Below are 18,077 nucleotides of genomic sequence, written 5' to 3'. Positions count from 1 at the left end.
CTCCACTGCCTTTTGATTTTGTTTTTTTGTTTTTTATTTTTTTCCTTTTCTGTTCTGATTTCCATTGTGATAATCTTTTAATTCATTGTATATGTCATTTTATAAAAGATCCAATTTAAATAGTTACCTCTTCCTTTTCCGATCTTCTTTAATAATGACCTTGGCCATATATAAGACAAGGGGGCGTTTGGTAGGCGATATTTCAGGATTTTCTTGAAAATTAATTTTTTTTAAATTTTTAATTTTTGGATATTATCGCATACGGAGTGTTTTTATTATATTTCTGAAAATTGAGATTTTCGGATAAAGTTTTTTTTCTTATACCAAATTCTCCCTAAGTAAATAATGTCATGTGCCAGGAGAGGACATCAAATTTTCATGGGGCTATTCTTTGTCAGGGAGGGTTCACTTATCACTAAAAAAGTTTACAAGTCTTTCAACTAATTTAATCACTTAACAGTTATTAATTTATTGAGAATAAATATGACACAATAAATGTTATTAATTTATAACTGTTAGATTGACAGAAATTAATGATTATTAAATTAATAAAAGTTGTAAACTTTTTTGTTGGTAAGTGTATCTGTTTTCGTTCTTTTGTCTGGGAATGAAATCAATAGCTTAGTTGTAAACACATCGTGAACCGCGTATGAAGTTCAATGCAGTTCCCCCGTTTTTAGGAAACAATTTTATTGTTTGTTGGATTTGCTATGCCACACAAAAATTCATTGTCCATAATAAAACTGTTAATACAAGGTTCTATATATATTAATAGATTATCGTTGATTTATCAATTACATTTAGAGATCATTTGTATTGACTTTTGAAGAAAGTTATTTTTATCACTTTCTTATTTTAAAAGTACTTTTTATAAAAGTTACAGTTATTTAGATTTTTAAAAAAATATTTGACTTGTGACTTCTGCTTTTTTAAAAAGCTAAAATTTTTAGCTTTTGAAAAAAAAGTAGATTTTTAACTTTTTTTTATGACTTCTGTTTTTTTTTAAAGCAGGCATCTAAATAGATTTTTTTTCAATAAGTGTTTTTTTTTAAAAAAAAAACAACTTATGAAAAAAAAAATTCATCCAAACTGACTCTTAATATTTCAATAAATAATTAAATACCGATAGCCCGGCTTCACAAAGCACTGTTTAGTGTGGATTGTTGGATGATTTTCTGGGAAATTAGTGGAGTGGTCATTATCTGTCTTGAAATGTAAGTACGTACCTGCAGTAACCTAATAAATGATTTTAGGAATTATATCTATTTAATAGAACTGAAACAAGACATATTTTTTGTTATTAAATGGTCACAATTTTATAACATAAGAATTGCTTATAAATTAAATATAAATCTTACTCGTGATTTACTGCATATTGCTATTTTGAGTAAACATAGTCGCGAACATATCTATGTGGAGAGGATTAAGAAACCCATTTTATTTGAAGAAGCCAAAAGAAGCACTCGATGCCGACAGCACTAAACCTTACGCGGAACACTTCAATTGTAAAATTAAGCTAAAAAATTACTTAAATGAAATAATTGTCAAAACCGTTTACAAATTTCATATCGTATACATATTTGAAATGTTATATCATATTAATTTTAAGTGATACATTGTAAAAATTAAGCTAAAAGATTACTTCAATTAGATACTTACTTCAAATGTTATATTGTATTTATTTTGGATAAACTACTTACAAATGAGCAGTAACATGCCTTGCTTTGATTTTGAAAATATATGTTAAAAAAAAAATATCTAAGTAATTCCAAAGAAATCATAAAATGAAGTTAAAATGAAAAAATCACAAATCAAACAAGCTCTAACTTTTAATTTTTTCTCAATCTCAAAACAGTGCTACCAAATAGATCCCCCCCCCCCCCCCCCCCCCCCCTTCTGTATTTTATCCTAAAAAAAGTTCTTACAAACTAATTTATAATGAAGAATAAAAAAATAAAAAACTCAAACAAACAATTTTTAAGTAAATGACTGGTATTATGCAAATCGCAAACTAAATTCAATTGTGAAATATCATCAGTAGATCAATTGGCTTATGAAAACTCAGGTGAGTGAGAGATGTATTTGATTCTACTATTTTTTAGAGAAATTTAAAGTTTTAATTCTAAACGTACCCCGAACAGAATTATCTCCGTAGAGAATATACGTGGTTTGTCAAAAAAATATTTCAGTTGTAAAATATGTATTCATACTGAATTCGGACATTTTATCATGTGCCCGAACACTGTTGAGGAATTTGTTTTATTCGTTAATTTAAAACACACAAAATTTCAAGGATTTTTATTTATCTTAAGGTTTAAACCTAAATTCGCTCGATTGTATATGAGATTGAGCATGGCCGTCTAGAATTTGATCGCAGCCATATAAGTTCTGCAGACATTTCTAAATAGTTGAAAAGAATAACCCCTTTAGTATTAAAAATGGTAATTTAACTCTTTTGTAAAGAATCTTGGGATACACCATCTCAAAAGCTAGTTCAAGGGGTGGGAGTGCCCAAGGCCTTATAAAGGCCATATTAGTTGCCCATCGAATTAATGTGGGACTATATATCTCAACACGCCCCCTCACGCAAGAACCCTCTAGGCTAGAAGGGTGAAAATTGCACAGGCCCATTTTTGGTTTACCTTTTTTTTGTGCTTTTTTATTTTATTTTATTTCCACTTTTTAAAGTGGGGGACGGTGAGACTCTGATACCATGTAAAGAACCTTGGGATACACCACCCCAAAAGCTAGCTCAAAGAGTGGGAGTGCCCAAGATTCTTTACATGTTTACCAAAAAAAAAATGGTAATCTAACTTCTTCTTTTTTAATATTCCAAGCGGTTCATTAATTCACAATTAGTAAGGGTATAAATGGGCTATACCGGCCTACAAGAACCTACGACTTAACCTATATTAGATCAGACTTGACCTATTATAAATAGTCAAATAGAACATGCTTAGGCTTTTAAAAAAATTTATTTAGAAAACTAATCATAGACTTTTTTGTACATGTCGAGTCTATAAACCTATATCATATTATTTATTTTAAATAAAATTATTATTTTAATAATTCTGAATAATAAAGTAATATTATTTTAGTTATTTTTTTAATTATTGAATGTCTAATAAGCTTAAACAGGCTAACATGTCTAAACCAAGGCTTTTATTTTTTAAATGTAAGTCCTGGGGAAGATCGAACACATGCTGTCACCTTTTGTCTACTCAATTTTTCTGACATCAACTGAACTACCATCATTTGCTATCGTAATTTAACTTTAAAAGATGAAAAATTACGTAATTTTTAATTCAATAATGTTGTTTTGTAACCGTAAAAAGGTTTAAATTATTATATAATAATCTCTTAAAATATCATTTAATGCACTTAACATTTCATGTGATTTTTAATAAAGTTAGCGCTAGCCTAGTGGTGTGGGTGTGTGTAATTAGGAGTGTGTTTTTTTTTTTTTTTTTTTTATAACAATTAGGAGTGTGTTTAGTGCATGGAGATGGTGTTCGATTCCATGTAAACTCCAAAAAAAAAAAAAAATTTATACGATAGCGTAAAAATATTCTATATTGACAGCATTTGATATTTTCGTTTTTTTTTTTGTGGTCTTTTTGAGAAATTCCGCATTTATTAACAATTTTTCTTAAGATTTTTAGATAAATTAGTACTACTTCAAGAAGAAGGTTATATTTACATAGGGAGATATTCTTACTATCAAAAAAATTCACTGCTAACTTACTATTTATCTAATTACCGAATCAATATTTTCTCTCTCTTTAAAAACTTTTCAACATTCTCTCTTTTATCTAAGGCTAAGGGTGATTAGATAGTTAGTAAGTTGGTAGTGAATTTTTTTTTTTGTTAGTAAGAATATCTTCTCATATTTATAACCTCTTTCACTTAGAACTTCTTACAACCAAATTTTAATCATTTTTTTCTGTCCTGACGGTTATAATTTATTGAAATTTAATAATTAATTAATATATGTGATCAAATAAATTAGAACTATCATATTAACAAAAATTAACAATTAAGATTTGATTGTTAGAGGTTATAAGTGAAAAAAAATTATAAATATAATCTCACTACTACTTCAAGATAAAAAGGAAAAAGAGTTTATAAAAAAAAAAAAAAAGGAAAGAAGAAATAGAATGACTTGGTGGCGGTGTTGGTGTTTTGGTTTGGATGTGCCTGGCCAGGCTATCTCCGTTGAATATTTCAAGACCCCACATGCCCAATTTGCACTAACTTGGCAATTTCGATTGCAATAGAAAAAGGAAAAACGCGTCCCAAGATGCAACCAAACCATTCCTTACATACATAAAGATGTTGGTTGGGTTAATCGTGCGACAAGAAGCGAGCATGAGAAACATTACAGCGAATTGCTAATATTTTAATGTTTGTTTTTGTTCCAACTCTTCGAGACCTACAGTTGTCCAAAGCTGACTGCACCTTCCTATGTTACTTCCACACCTTTAAACACATCTATCTGTAACTATAAATACCAATCCTAGTTCTCTGCCACAACCATCCCTTCAAGCCTTCCCTCTCATATTTCATTAGTACTAAAAAGCTACAATTTCCTCTGTCTAGTGTCCACCAATTGAAATCAACCATGGCATCTCTTCATTCCACTTATTCAACAATAACTATTCTCTCAGCATTGGCATTGGCCTCTTTCATGGCAGCGTATGGTGGCAACTTCTACAACGATTTTGAGATAACATGGGGAGATGGACGCGCCAAGATACTCAACAACGGCGAGCTTCTCACTGTTTCCCTTGATAAATCCTCTGGCTCAGGGTTCCGATCCAAGAACGAATATCTCTTTGGCAAGATTGATATGCAGATCAAGCTTGTACCTGGCAACTCTGCTGGCACCGTCACTGCCTACTATGTATGTATCTTATGCTCTCAATAACAAATATAGTATGTTTATATATGCGTCACTGCTAATGCTACTAAACTTTCAAATTCCTTATTTATTTATTTTTCCTTTTAATAATTTGATTTATGTGATACAGTTATCGTCAAATGGCTCAACTTGGGATGAGATTGACTTTGAATTCTTGGGGAATCTGAGCGGAGACCCATACATTCTTCACACCAATGTGTTCAGTCAGGGAAAAGGCAACAGAGAGCAACAGTTCTATTTGTGGTTCGACCCAACAGCTGATTTCCATACTTATTCCATTCTTTGGAATCCTCAGCGTATTATGTAAGCATATATATATGTATGTCAAATTGTCAATGATCAATCCTTATCCACATGACACATATATTCTGAATACTACTTTTAATACTGCATGCATCAATTAATAATCCACTCTGCTTCATCTGTTTCAGCTTCTCAGTGGATGGAACCCCCATAAGAGAATTCAAGAACATGGAATCAAAGGGAGTTCCATTCCCAACGTCGCAGCCAATGAGGATATACTCAAGCCTTTGGAATGCTGATGACTGGGCAACGAGAGGTGGTCTTGTTAAGACAGATTGGACCAAAGCTCCTTTCACCGCTTCTTATAGGAATTTCAATGCCAATGCATGCGTCCATTCCTCAGCGTCGTCTGCGTCTCCCTCATCATCTTGCACTTCCAACTCTGCCTCATCCAATAATGCGTGGCTCTCCCAACAATTGGATTCAACAAGTCAAGACAGATTGCTTTGGGTGCAGAAGAATTACATGATTTACAATTATTGCAGCGACACCAAAAGATTTCCTCAAGGCCTTCCCACAGAGTGCAAAACATCCTAATCCCCATAGGAGACTCAAACCAAAGCAAGAATATATGGCTTGCAGATTAATTTCTTCTTTGTTCAATTGAATTGGTTTCACTTGTAAAGTGCTTTATGCTCATTCTTTTATTCTTTGATATTTGTCAATTGTATTGCAATAATATAATTCAGCTTAAATTATGCCCTTTTTCGTTACTTGCTTTTTAATTTTTATTTAGATTTTTTAATGGTGCAGTGATATTTTCTTTGCTGATACCTTCTTCTTTTTTTATCTATTAATGGCAATGCATCTCTTGTACACGATAAATGTGAATTAACCAAAAGAGCATCAAATTAACAGCAATAAAAATGCACATGTAAATATGAATTAAGAAAATACTACTTCACTTTTAAGATAAATGAGACTTTTTAAAATTACATAAAACTTTTATTAGAGAACAGTAAATTTTAAAAATAAGACAATATTTCCTTAAGTTTACTAGATTTGTGTAATGTTTTTTCGGTAAATAGATTTGTGTAATTTTACTAAGGGTTTTCGATTTGTCATGTAACACGGTCAAAAAAAAATTTCTTACAAAAGTAACGACAAATCAAATAATAATAAAAAACTTGAAGTGGCACTGTATTCAATGATTTTATTTTGCCTATAGAGATTGCATGATACCAATTTTTTTTACCTGTAAGATGATTCTTATTTATCTCTTTTACTAATTGAAAAATAGATTTAACAACTGTACTTACATTATATTATATCTTTGTCATCCTCGCTAAGGTGGGCCCCTTGAAACTTTCAAAAATATTTGGATCAAGAGAGGGTAAGAAATTTAGAAATTTTTGTTTGTAGATTTGGCCCCGTTACCAAATTTATGGTTCCGCCGTGACTCATCATCCGATCCTTCCCTTTTTTGTAAATTAATAAGGAGTTAAAAAAAAAATCCTGTTAGAACTGTACTTATTTAACAAAACTTATAAGAGAACAGTGAAATTGTATTCGTTAAAGTGTTTGTTATTTTAAATTTCATAATTTTAAATAATTTTTAATAAAATTATGTCATTTTATTATTTTTTATATTCTTTTTCCCCCATTTTTTTTCTTCCTAATTTTATAAAAGATAAAAAATATAAAAAATATAAAAATACATCAAAACAACATAATTTCATTAAAAATGATAAATATTTTTTACAATTTTAAAATAAGCAAATTTTTCCTTCCGTTTATTAGAGAACTGTAATTACCCTAATCTTTGGTTAACTAGTTTTTTAATTATTTTATAATAATTTCGTTAAAGATTAAAATTTAATTTGAATATAGTGTATAATTTTTTTAAATTTAATACGATACTATGTGTAATTCTGTTTTTGGTACGATCATTTTTAATGAGTTGAATGTAAAATTTTATTAGTATATAGAACTTTTTCGTAATTAAATTTCACTCGTATCTCTTAACATGTAACCAACAAATATAATAAAAAGAAAAATATTGAAAATATCAATGTTAAATAATTTATATATAACATAAAAGTTGTATAATAGAACATGATAATTTTATAAATTTAATTTTATTATATAATAAATATATTTTAGTTTCTTTTTTCTATTATACCATATATGGAATACATTTAATATTTTTATTCAAATATTATGTTTTAAATATTTTGACTGTACATTTTTTTAAGTAAAATAAATACATTAATTCAAATATATTCAAAATATTCATTTGTTAAATAAATATTCTTGAACATATATATTTAATTTAACTAAATCAAGAAATGGATGCGTAGGCTAATTATTATAATTAAAGGGGACATTTGGTAGAGGAAAAAAAAATTTATTCAAAAATTTCGATTTTCAAAAATATGATGAAATCATTCCATTTACGATAATATTCGAAAATTAAAAATTTAAAAAAAATTAATTTCCCAAAAAACCTAAAAAAAACCTTGTAAAAAAAAAAAAAGGTCAGTGTTTAGTTGCGATCCCAGTAGTAACAATAAAAAAAGACAATTTGTACCCTACATGATTGGTGAGATTTTAGTGCATCCGGTGCACAATAAATTTGGTGGGGAAAATCAATGAGAAATCGGCATTTTTTGAGCAAATTGTATGAAGAAGAGAGAGTTTTTTTCTTTTAATTTTAAGTATCATACTTTTAATGGAAGGCTCACCGTCTCCCTGATGCATATTAAATATTTTCCATGATTGGGAGTCGGAATTTTCTAAAGTGCATCCTTACCACCGTTTATTCAATGCGACTTACGAATAAGAAATAAAGAAAAAATATAAAAATTGTACCGAAAGAAAAAGAAAAACAAAGTTTATACATATGTCATTATTTCAAAGGAAGATGCACCGACAACAAATGCACGGAAGACGTGTTTAGGGAGTCAGGAACCGTGTTATTGTATACGTGTGTCATTTTATCAAAAGAAAGATAAATCTATAGTTTTGATAGGGGGTAATTTTTTACTTAAGAAGGGACACAAGGCTAAAAAAACAAAGTTCAAGTTGCGTCGGTGAGCTGGACCCTATCCACTAACATCATGATCATACGAATACCGCTGACCTTTACCTGATGATGGTGACTGTGTTAAGTTTTTTTTATAAAAAACCGCGTGCTCGTTCGCAGGTGTCACATCCTCTACCCTCCACCAATATTACCTTCCTTTATTAATTACATATGACAAAGTTGGTCGTGCGCATTAGAGCTTTTGACAGCTATCTTTCTTTCCATACAACTATCTCCAGCTTAGCTCTTACTTGGGACCTTCGCATACTTTTCCTCTAGCTGCTTGTTGCTGCTAGTCACACGGTCATTTCCCACACTATATATATGCTGATTCTCTTTAAAGCTTCTCACAAAATCCATTACCTCTTAATTTCTTTCTTACATTGAAAGAACTAGTTAGTTGGCACTTGGCACTACACTTTCATAGTTCAAAGTTCAAACATAAAATGGCTTCTACGATCTCTTCAAGGCTTCTTCTTATTCCTCTGCTTGCGAGTTTTTACGTTGTTGTCTGTGTTGCTGGTAACTTCAACCAAGACTTTCAGATTACATGGGGAGATGGTCGTGCAAAAATACTCAACAACGACAATCTTCTCACTCTGTCCCTTGACAAAGCTTCCGGCTCTGGATTCCAGTCCAATAATGAATACTTATTTGGCAAGATTGATATGCAGCTTAAGCTTGTTCCGGGAAACTCTGCTGGCACCGTCACTGCCTATTATGTAAGTTTTTATTTGTTAAATTAGTTTACAAAGCATTGAACTCTTCTCTCTAAAGATTATTATTCTTATAGAGATTGCATGATTGTTCGGTCATATATATGACTAACGGAGAAATGTTTCGTCCTTGTCAGCTCTCCTCAAAGGGATCAACTTGGGATGAGATTGACTTCGAATTCTTAGGAAACCTCAGTGGTGACCCTTATATCCTACACACAAATGTGTTCAGCCAAGGCAAGGGAAACAGAGAGCAACAATTCTATCTCTGGTTTGACCCAACCGCAGATTTTCACACATATTCAATTCTCTGGAATAGTCAACGCATTGTGTAAGCACCCACTCATCCATTCAATTTCCTATATATCTAACTATGAAGCTGGCTCATGTATATATATTTATGTGTTTGTGTAGTTCATTAGTTACTAAATAGTTTATTGTTCTGTGGTTCAGCTTTTCAGTGGATGGTACACCCATCAGGGAGTTCAAGAATATGGAATCAATTGGAGTTCCTTTTCCAAAGAACCAGCCAATGAGGATATACTCCAGCCTATGGAACGCAGATAATTGGGCCACAAGGGGTGGACTCATCAAGACAGACTGGTCCAAAGCTCCTTTCACTTCGTCCTACAGGAACTTCAATGACGACAATGCTTGTGTATGGAACGGTGGAAAATCCTCATGCAAATCAAATTCTCCTTCATCTGCATCCTGGCAATCACAAGAGGTGGATTCAACTGGTCAGCAGAGGCTGCGGTGGGTGCAAAAGAACTACATGATTTATAATTACTGTGCAGACAAAAATAGATTTCCCCAAGGTCTCCCTCTGGAATGCACCCACTCATAGAGTATTAGAGTCTACATCTTGCATCCTCAAAAGTGTTACAATATCATTTTCCTATGTATCATTCTTTTATTCCTTATATTTGTTCGCGGTTTATTCTTTGCATACGATGTAAACTATCACATGTGTAGTTTAAAAATTAAAAATTGGTTTGATTTTTGTATAATGCTTTGTGTTAATTTTTTATTCTTTCATTCATATTTGTCAATCGTATTACAAGAAACGTACGCAATTGTTGTTTGTGGTTTTCTTTAACTCTTTACAGTAAAATTTTAAGAATTGATTTGCATTTAAAGATGTTTTCCAAATTTAAAAGTTTGACAAGGCTTTGACATGTAAAGATTTGAGTTTAAATTTATCAACTGCATCTCGAGCTTTATTAAATTTTATTCTTAGAAGGAGACTTATAAATCACTTGAATACAATTAATACCATCAAATATTATCTATAATAACCAATGTCGTTAAAATTGAGTTTCAACATAAAAACGGAAGGGGATAGTAGAAACATAAATTATAGGAATGACACAAAACATAAAGTTTTTACTATTTAAGGTCAAGATATAAAATTATATATATATATATAATACATAAACACAAAAGAGTTTAACAACTCCTATAACAAAGTTCCAAAATATCAAAAAAATAAAGTTTAACAACTCTCAAATTATATCAATTGATTCAAATCAAAAATATCATCTTGCAGTAGTTGTATGTCATCAATATCTTATTATCTTGCTCCTATAATAAGTTTATTTGAAATAAAATGTAATAGATTGATTCGAAACCCACTCCAGCTTGATACTCTAACTTTTCACTAGTGTTTTCACACTCTTCTTTCTCTGCAACAACAACTTCGCACCGAGGGTTTCTTTTTTGCATTGTGCATTTAGATTTAGGGGAATGTAAATAGGTATTTTTTTTTTTTATAAAAAAAAAGGGATCATGGGTTAAAAGTTGACTTGGTTCTTTTTTTCTTGTACAAGACCCATTTTAGTTTTTTGGTTCGTTTTTACCATATTTTACTGAGGAGAGTTTTTACTTGCATTTTAACACATATCACTTCAGTAAAAACATAAGTTTTTACATTAGTTTTTGACAACAATGATAACAACAACAACAACAAAAATTCAAATATATGTAGAACATAATATTGATTTTTAAAAAATTATCAATGAGTAATTATTTGAAATTATAAAACTTCATAATTTTATCTTTATTTCAAAAAATCAAAATAAAAATTGATTAGTAGAGGTGTAAATAAGCTGGGTCGGGATAGGCTTTGGCTTAAATAAGGTAGACATGTGTAAAATAATTTAGGTCTGACTTGGTTTGTTAGTCCTATGTAGGCCCAAATTATAAGTTTGGTATAACTTATATTTAAAAAACAAAAATCTTGACTCATGTTGTTAGCCTGTTTAAGCCTATTAGACATTCAATATTTAAAAGAAATAATTAAAATAATTTTACTTTATTACTAAAAATTGTTAAAATAATATTTTTTATTTTGTTTAAAATAAATAATATAATATGGGTCGGCCTATAAGCTTATAGATCTGGTATGTAAAAGAAAGTATATAGCCTATATTTTAAATTGGCTTTTTTTGAGACCTAAGTATGTTCTATCTGAATATATGTAATAGATAGAGCCTAACCTGATGTAGATAGAATTGTAGGCTAATGTTAGATTGGCTTACCCATTTACCCAGTGATTAACCATAACATATAGGAATGATAGACTCTTTTTTGTATTATGAACATGCAATTTTGTTCGAGTCATGAAATGAAGTTTTAAAAAGAAATTAATATAGGAATAATTATATTTATCATTTTTTTTCATCAACTCTAACCATTAATCTTGTTATTATTAGATAAAAATTAAATCAAAATATCAGAGTGGTCGGCTTGACCTCACCAGGTCTGCCTTTGTGCAACATAAAAACAAAAACGCAGAGGAGAGAGACATAGAGATAAACACAACATAATTTTAACGTGGGAAAACCTTCTCTAATGTAAAGAAGTAAAAATTCACGGGGCTTTAGTCCAGAATCAAATTTTCACTATAAAGATAATAGTTACAAGGTATCAAATCCCATCAATAAATGATGAGACACATAAACTTCAGGCTTTTTGACCATTGTAGCCTTTCACTGATAACAAATTACCATAATGCCCTCGTTTCTACACTATTTCAAAAATTTAACCTTCTCAACAAACATAATATCAATCTACCCCTGTTTGACCGTTGACCACCCAGTTACTCGGGTAGAAAATTATTTACCCGAGTACACACCCGGTTACCCTGGTACATATCCTTATTTACCCTGGTACACATCCGGTTACCCTGGTACATATCCTTATTTATCATGGTACACACCTCGTTCCTCTGATACATATCCTTATTTTACAAGCCCAACCGTGAATCCAACTCAAAAGACAAACAATAAACTGTAAAGTAATAATAGGAACATGGTAGAACCAAAAGACAAAAAACATGTAAAACATATATGAATGTATAATCCAATGGTCATCTCACATAACCAAATTACAAAAAAAACCGTATTAACCCCATCATTTTGAAAATTTCAAAAATTATATTTTATATTTTAACCAGTTAATATTAAATCTTTTAATTTTTATAAAAATTTCGTCTTACTTCACATTAATTTTAAAATATATACATAATTTCACTCTTATTCACAAAAAGTTATGAATATGCAATGATGTCTTTATGCCTTATAGACGAGGGACTCAATATGCATACCTCACTAACACTCGCTCTAGCTAAAGACATGTACCAGGGTAATTGGGTGTGTACCAGGGTAAATAAGGATATGTACTAGGGTAACCGACTGTGTATCAGGGTAAATAAGGATATGTATCAGGTTAATCGGGTGTGTACCAGGGTAATCGAGTGTGTACCCAGGTAAATAATTTTCTACCCGGATAACCAGGTGATCTACTCGGGTAACTGGGTAGTCAACGGTCAAACAGGGATAGATTGGTGTAATGTTTGTTGAGAAGTTTAAATTTTTAAAATAATTTATAAATGAGGACAAAATGATAATTTTTTATTAGTTAAACTTAAAGGCTACAATACTAAAAAAACCCAAACTTCATCTGCAATTGTTGTTGTATTTTGATATTAAATCCATGACTTTTAGTGACAGGAAAATTCAAATTTCTAAAATGTGTCGATGGTCTGCTTCCAGAGAGCTTCTATGAGATGTACTTAGCACACATCACCAAGCAAAATAATGCAATATTTGGGTATTACTTGATCAGTCAAAAATGAATAAATAATTGCTGCTCCACTTGCCCGGTATAGGGTGAACTGTGAAGGATTCAAGGGTGGCGTCGGTGAGCTGGACCCTGTCCACTAAGATCTTGATCATACGAATACCCCTTACCTGATGATAGTGACAGTCAAGTCCCAAAAACCAAATAAAAAACCGCGTGCTCCTTCACAGGAGTCACATCCTCTATCTACCCTCCACCAATATTACCTATTCCTTTATTAATTAAATAGGACAATGCGCATTAGAGCTTTTGACAGCTATCTTACCATACAACTATCTACAACTTAGCTGTGACTAGGGACCTTCGCATACTTTTCCCGTGCTAGTTGCTGCAAATCACACGCTCATTTCCCACTATATATATGCTGATTCTCTTTAAAGCTTCTCACAAACAACAACCATTACCTCTTGATTTCTTTCTTACATTGAAAAAACTAGTTTGTTGGCACTTGGCACTACACTTTCATTGTTCAAAGTTCAAACATAAAATGGCTTCTACGATCTCTTCAAGGCTTCTTCTTATTCCTCTGCTTGCGAGTTTTTACGTTGTTGTCTGTGCTGCTGGTAACTTCAACCAAGACTTTCAGATTACATGGGGAGATGGTCGTGCAAAAATACTCAACAACGACAATCTTCTCACTCTGTCCCTTGACAAAGCTTCCGGCTCTGGATTCCAGTCCAATAATGAATACTTATTTGGCAAGATTGATATGCAGCTCAAGCTTGTTCCAGGAAACTCTGCTGGCACCGTCACTGCCTATTATGTAAGTTTTATTTTGTTAAACTAGTTCATAAAGCATTGAACTCTTCTCTCTAAAGATTATTGTTTTTATAGAGATTGCATGATTGTTCGGTCATATATATGACTAACGGATAAATGTTTCATCCTTGTCAGCTCTCCTCAAAGGGATCAACTTGGGATGAGATTGACTTCGAATTCTTAGGAAACCTCAGTGGTGACCCTTATATCCTACACACAAATGTGTTCAGCCAAGGCAAGGGAAACAGAGAGCAACAATTCTATCTCTGGTTTGACCCAACCGCAAATTTCCACACATATTCAATTCTCTGGAATAGTCAACGCATTGTGTAAGCACCCACTCATCCATAAAATTTCCTATCTAACTAACTATGAAGCTGGCTCATGTATATATATATATTTATTTATGTGTTTGTGTAGTTCATTAGTTACTAAATAGTTTATTGTTATCTGTTTCAGCTTTTCAGTGGATGGTACACCCATCAGGGAGTTCAAGAATATGGAATCAATTGGAGTTCCTTTTCCAAAGAACCAGCCAATGAGGATATACTCCAGCCTTTGGAACGCAGATAATTGGGCCACAAGGGGTGGACTCATCAAGACAGATTGGTCCAAAGCTCCTTTCACTGCGTCCTACAGGAACTTCAATGACGACAATGCTTGTGTATGGAACGGTGGAAAATCCTCATGCAAATCAAATTCTCCTTCATCTGCATCCTGGCAATCACAAGAGGTGGATTCAACTGGTCAGCAGAGGCTGCGGTGGGTGCAAAAGAATTACATGATTTATAATTACTGTGCTGACAAAAACAGATTTCCCCAAGGTCTCCCTCTCGAATGCACCCACTCATAAGAGTCTACAACTTGCTTCCTCAAAAAGTGTTACAATATCATTTTCCTATGTATCATTCTTTTATTCCTTATATTTGTTCGCGGTCTATGCTTTGCAATTGCATACAATGTAAAATATCACGTGTAGTTTAAAAATTAGAAATTGGTTTGAATTTTGTATGATGCTTTATGTTAATTGTTTTATTCTTTCATTCATATTTGTCAATCGTATTACAAGAAAAATACGCAATTATATTTTGTGGTTTTTGTTGGTTTTGGAGATGAAAAATATAATTGAGAAATGAGGTACAACTTTATTGATGCATAACAATACAACTTATAAAGAAAATAATAAAAAGAAACTGCTCACGACTACATAACTTCCCATCAATAGAAAAGAAAACTGCTCACCTCATAACTACCCATTAAAGCAGAAAAGTAACTGCTCACTACTTAACAACTCATTAAAACAGAAATAAAAACTGACTCCTAAATAATTAAAAATATTGCAGTTTCTTTTGAAGCTGCAAACACCAATCTTCTTCCTTAGATTTTCAAATTTGCTTGCAGGTGCACAAATGGCTACATTTCATTTTTGATAAATATTGGACAGCAACCTTGTTCCACGAATTGGTGGGTCTGGTGGGTCATCTTCTAACTCTTCTTGCCAATGTTCCACTCCTTGCTCTTTGCTTATTTGGATGAGAGGATCTGATTTCTGCTTACTCATGGATGCCTCTTGTGCTTGTTTCCAGTTCCACTTCTTATCTTCATGAAAATAAACATCTGAGTGGATCAACTGCAGCTTATTGGAGGCTCTCCAACTTGACTTAGGAAATGAATTTCTGTTTTGTTTGCCAAATTGAAAGGCATTACAATTTGCAAAGGTTGGTAAATAATCTGCAAAGGTTGGTAAATCATCTGAAAGCTCCTTCTTCATCAACAACATATTTGAGAGGTGACAATGGCCTAGTCTCTTGTGCCAAGTCTCAGTCACATTCTCCTCTGTGGAAATAGCAGCTTGCTCCTCCTTGATTGGTGCAGCTTGCTCTTCCTTGATTGGTTCAAATGAGAAACTCTTGCCTCTCATTTTTGCTTTGATGATTTCCTTTCCATTCTCATCGTGAATGAGACAAACTCTATTTTCGAAAAGCACTTTGAATCCTTTTTCAATCAATTGGCCAACACTCAACAGATTTTGTTGAATTTCGGGTACAAAAAGGACATCAGGAATAAACTTTGTACCTGAGCAACTTGTTATTGCAACAGTCCCCTTTCCTTTGACTGAAATATAATCACCATTGCCTATTCTGACTTTGGTGATATTGGTTGGCTTTAAATTTTTGAAAAGCTCCCTGTCATTGGTCATATGATTTGTGCAGCCACTGTCAATCAGCCAACTCTCACTCTCTTCGCTGCTTGCAAAACACGTTGCCACAAAGAGTTGATCCTCCTCCTCCTCCTCTTGATCAGCAACCTTAGCTTCTTCCTCTTGCTGTTGATTTTTGCTCTTGCATATGACTGCTTCATGCCCCATTTGATTGCACTTGATGCATTTAGCATCAGGTCTCTGCCAACATCTGAAAGGAGGGTGACCCATTTTGCCACAATGCTGACAAGGTGGGTAACTTTTCTTTTCACCCTTTCCTTTGTTGTAATTAGTTTGTTGGCTCTTGGCTAGAAGAGCACCTTCAATAGCATGATCTTCCCTCATCAATCTTCGCTGCTCTTGGGCTTGGAGAGCATGTAGCACTTCTGCAAAAGTAATTTTAGACAGATCTTTTGTGTTCTCCAACGAAGCAATAGATGCTTCGTACCTCTCTGGCACTGTTACCAGAATTTTCTCAACAATTCTGGAATCTGCAAAATTACCGCCCAGTAACTTTATCTTGTTGGCAATGCCCAACAATGTGTCTGAGTATTCCTTGATTGTTTCAGACTCTTTCATCCTTTGAATCTCAAATTCCCTCATTAAGTTAAGCACCTGCATGCTTCGAATTCTTTCATCTCCAGCATATTCTGCCTTTAGATAGTCCCAAATTGTTTTTGCCGATTTGAGAGTCATGACCCTAGTAAAGATGGTTGTAGAGATACCAGCAAAAAGGCATGATTTTGCCTTTGCTTTTCGGTTTTTTTTCTCCTTATGATTCTTGATCTGGGCCATGGTGGGATTGTCCGGCAGAGGAAGGACTTCATAATCCTCTTCTACAGCTTCCCAAAGATCCAAAGCCTCTAGGTAAGCCTCCATTTTGACGGCCCAAAGATCATAGTTTTCCCCATTGAAAACTGGAAGAGCTGCTTGGGAAAAACTTGTTTCATAATCCATTCTACAGGTCCCGTAAGAAAAGGGCTCTGATACCAATTGTTGGTTTTGGAGATGAAAAATATAATTGAGAAATGAGGTACAACTTTATTGATGCATAACAATACAACTTATAAAGAAAATAATAAAAAGAAACTGCTCACGACTACATAACTTCCCATCAATAGAAAAGAAAACTGCTCACCTCATAACTACCCATTAAAGCAGAAAAGTAACTGCTCACTACTTAACAACTCATTAAAACAGAAATAAAAACTGACTCCTAAATAATTAAAAATATTGCAGTTTCTAAAGCATGATTTCTAACAGTTTTCTTTAACTCTTTACAGTAAAATTTTAAGAATTGTTTTGCATTTAAAGATTTTTTTTCCTAATATAAAAGTTTGACAAGGCTTTCACATGTAAAGATTTGAGTTTAAATTTATCAACTGCATCTCGAGCTTTATTAAATTTTATTCTTATAAGGATATTTATAAATCACTTGAATACAATTTAATACCATCAAATACTATCTATAACAACAACAACAACAACAAAACATTTTTTGTACTAAAAAAAAATTCAAATATATGTAGCACATAATATTGATTTTTAAAAAATTCTTAATGAGTTATTATTTGAAATTATAAAACTTCATAATTGTGTCTTTATTTCAAAATAATCAAAATAAAAACTGATTAGTAGAAATGTAAATAAGTTGGGTCGGGTTAGGTTTCGGCTTAAATAGGATAGGCATGTGTAAAATATTTTAGGTCTCACCTGATCTGTTAGCTGTAGGTCTAAATTATAAGTTTGATATGACTTATATTTAAAAAACAAAAATCTTGACTCAAACTTATTAGCCTATTTAAGCATATTAGGCATTCAATATTTAAAAGATAATTAAAATAATTTTACTTTATTATTAAATATTGTTAATATATTAATTTATTTATTTTATTTAAAATAAATAATATTATATGGGCTGGCCTTTAGGTTTATAGGTCCGGTATGTAAAATAAAACATATAATCTATTTTCTAAATTGGCTTTTTGTGAGGCATAAGTCTATTCTATT

The 18,077-nt window shown here is 32.1% G+C and overlaps 3 protein-coding genes across 3 annotated transcripts; all 3 read left to right on the top strand.

The window, feature by feature from the left end:
* Window positions 1–4,621: 4,621 nt before the first annotated feature.
* Window positions 4,622–5,761, top strand: LOC133305385 (probable xyloglucan endotransglucosylase/hydrolase protein 23). The gene is made up of 3 exons (XM_061505596.1): window positions 4,622–4,903; window positions 5,031–5,224; window positions 5,353–5,761. Exons 1-3 carry the CDS (start codon window positions 4,622–4,624, stop codon window positions 5,759–5,761), a joined length of 885 nt encoding a protein of 294 aa, XP_061361580.1.
* A 2,934-nt stretch (window positions 5,762–8,695) lies between these two features.
* Window positions 8,696–9,812, top strand: LOC133305383 (probable xyloglucan endotransglucosylase/hydrolase protein 23). The gene is made up of 3 exons (XM_061505593.1): window positions 8,696–8,971; window positions 9,103–9,296; window positions 9,419–9,812. The coding sequence occupies exons 1-3, from the start codon at window positions 8,696–8,698 to the stop codon at window positions 9,810–9,812; spliced, it is 864 nt and encodes a 287-aa protein (XP_061361577.1).
* A 3,783-nt stretch (window positions 9,813–13,595) lies between these two features.
* On the top strand, window positions 13,596–14,720 carry LOC133305367 (probable xyloglucan endotransglucosylase/hydrolase protein 23). The gene is made up of 3 exons (XM_061505567.1): window positions 13,596–13,871; window positions 14,003–14,196; window positions 14,327–14,720. Exons 1-3 carry the CDS (start codon window positions 13,596–13,598, stop codon window positions 14,718–14,720), a joined length of 864 nt encoding a protein of 287 aa, XP_061361551.1.
* Window positions 14,721–18,077: the final 3,357 nt, after the last annotated feature.

Source organism: Gastrolobium bilobum, unplaced genomic scaffold, assembly GCF_033153095.1.
Source record: "Gastrolobium bilobum isolate Gb01-03AN ecotype WA unplaced genomic scaffold, APGP_CSIRO_Gbil_v1 utg1221, whole genome shotgun sequence".
In the NCBI taxonomy this organism is placed as follows: Eukaryota; Viridiplantae; Streptophyta; class Magnoliopsida; order Fabales; family Fabaceae; genus Gastrolobium; species Gastrolobium bilobum.
This window is presented reverse-complemented; position numbering and strand designations above follow the sequence as displayed.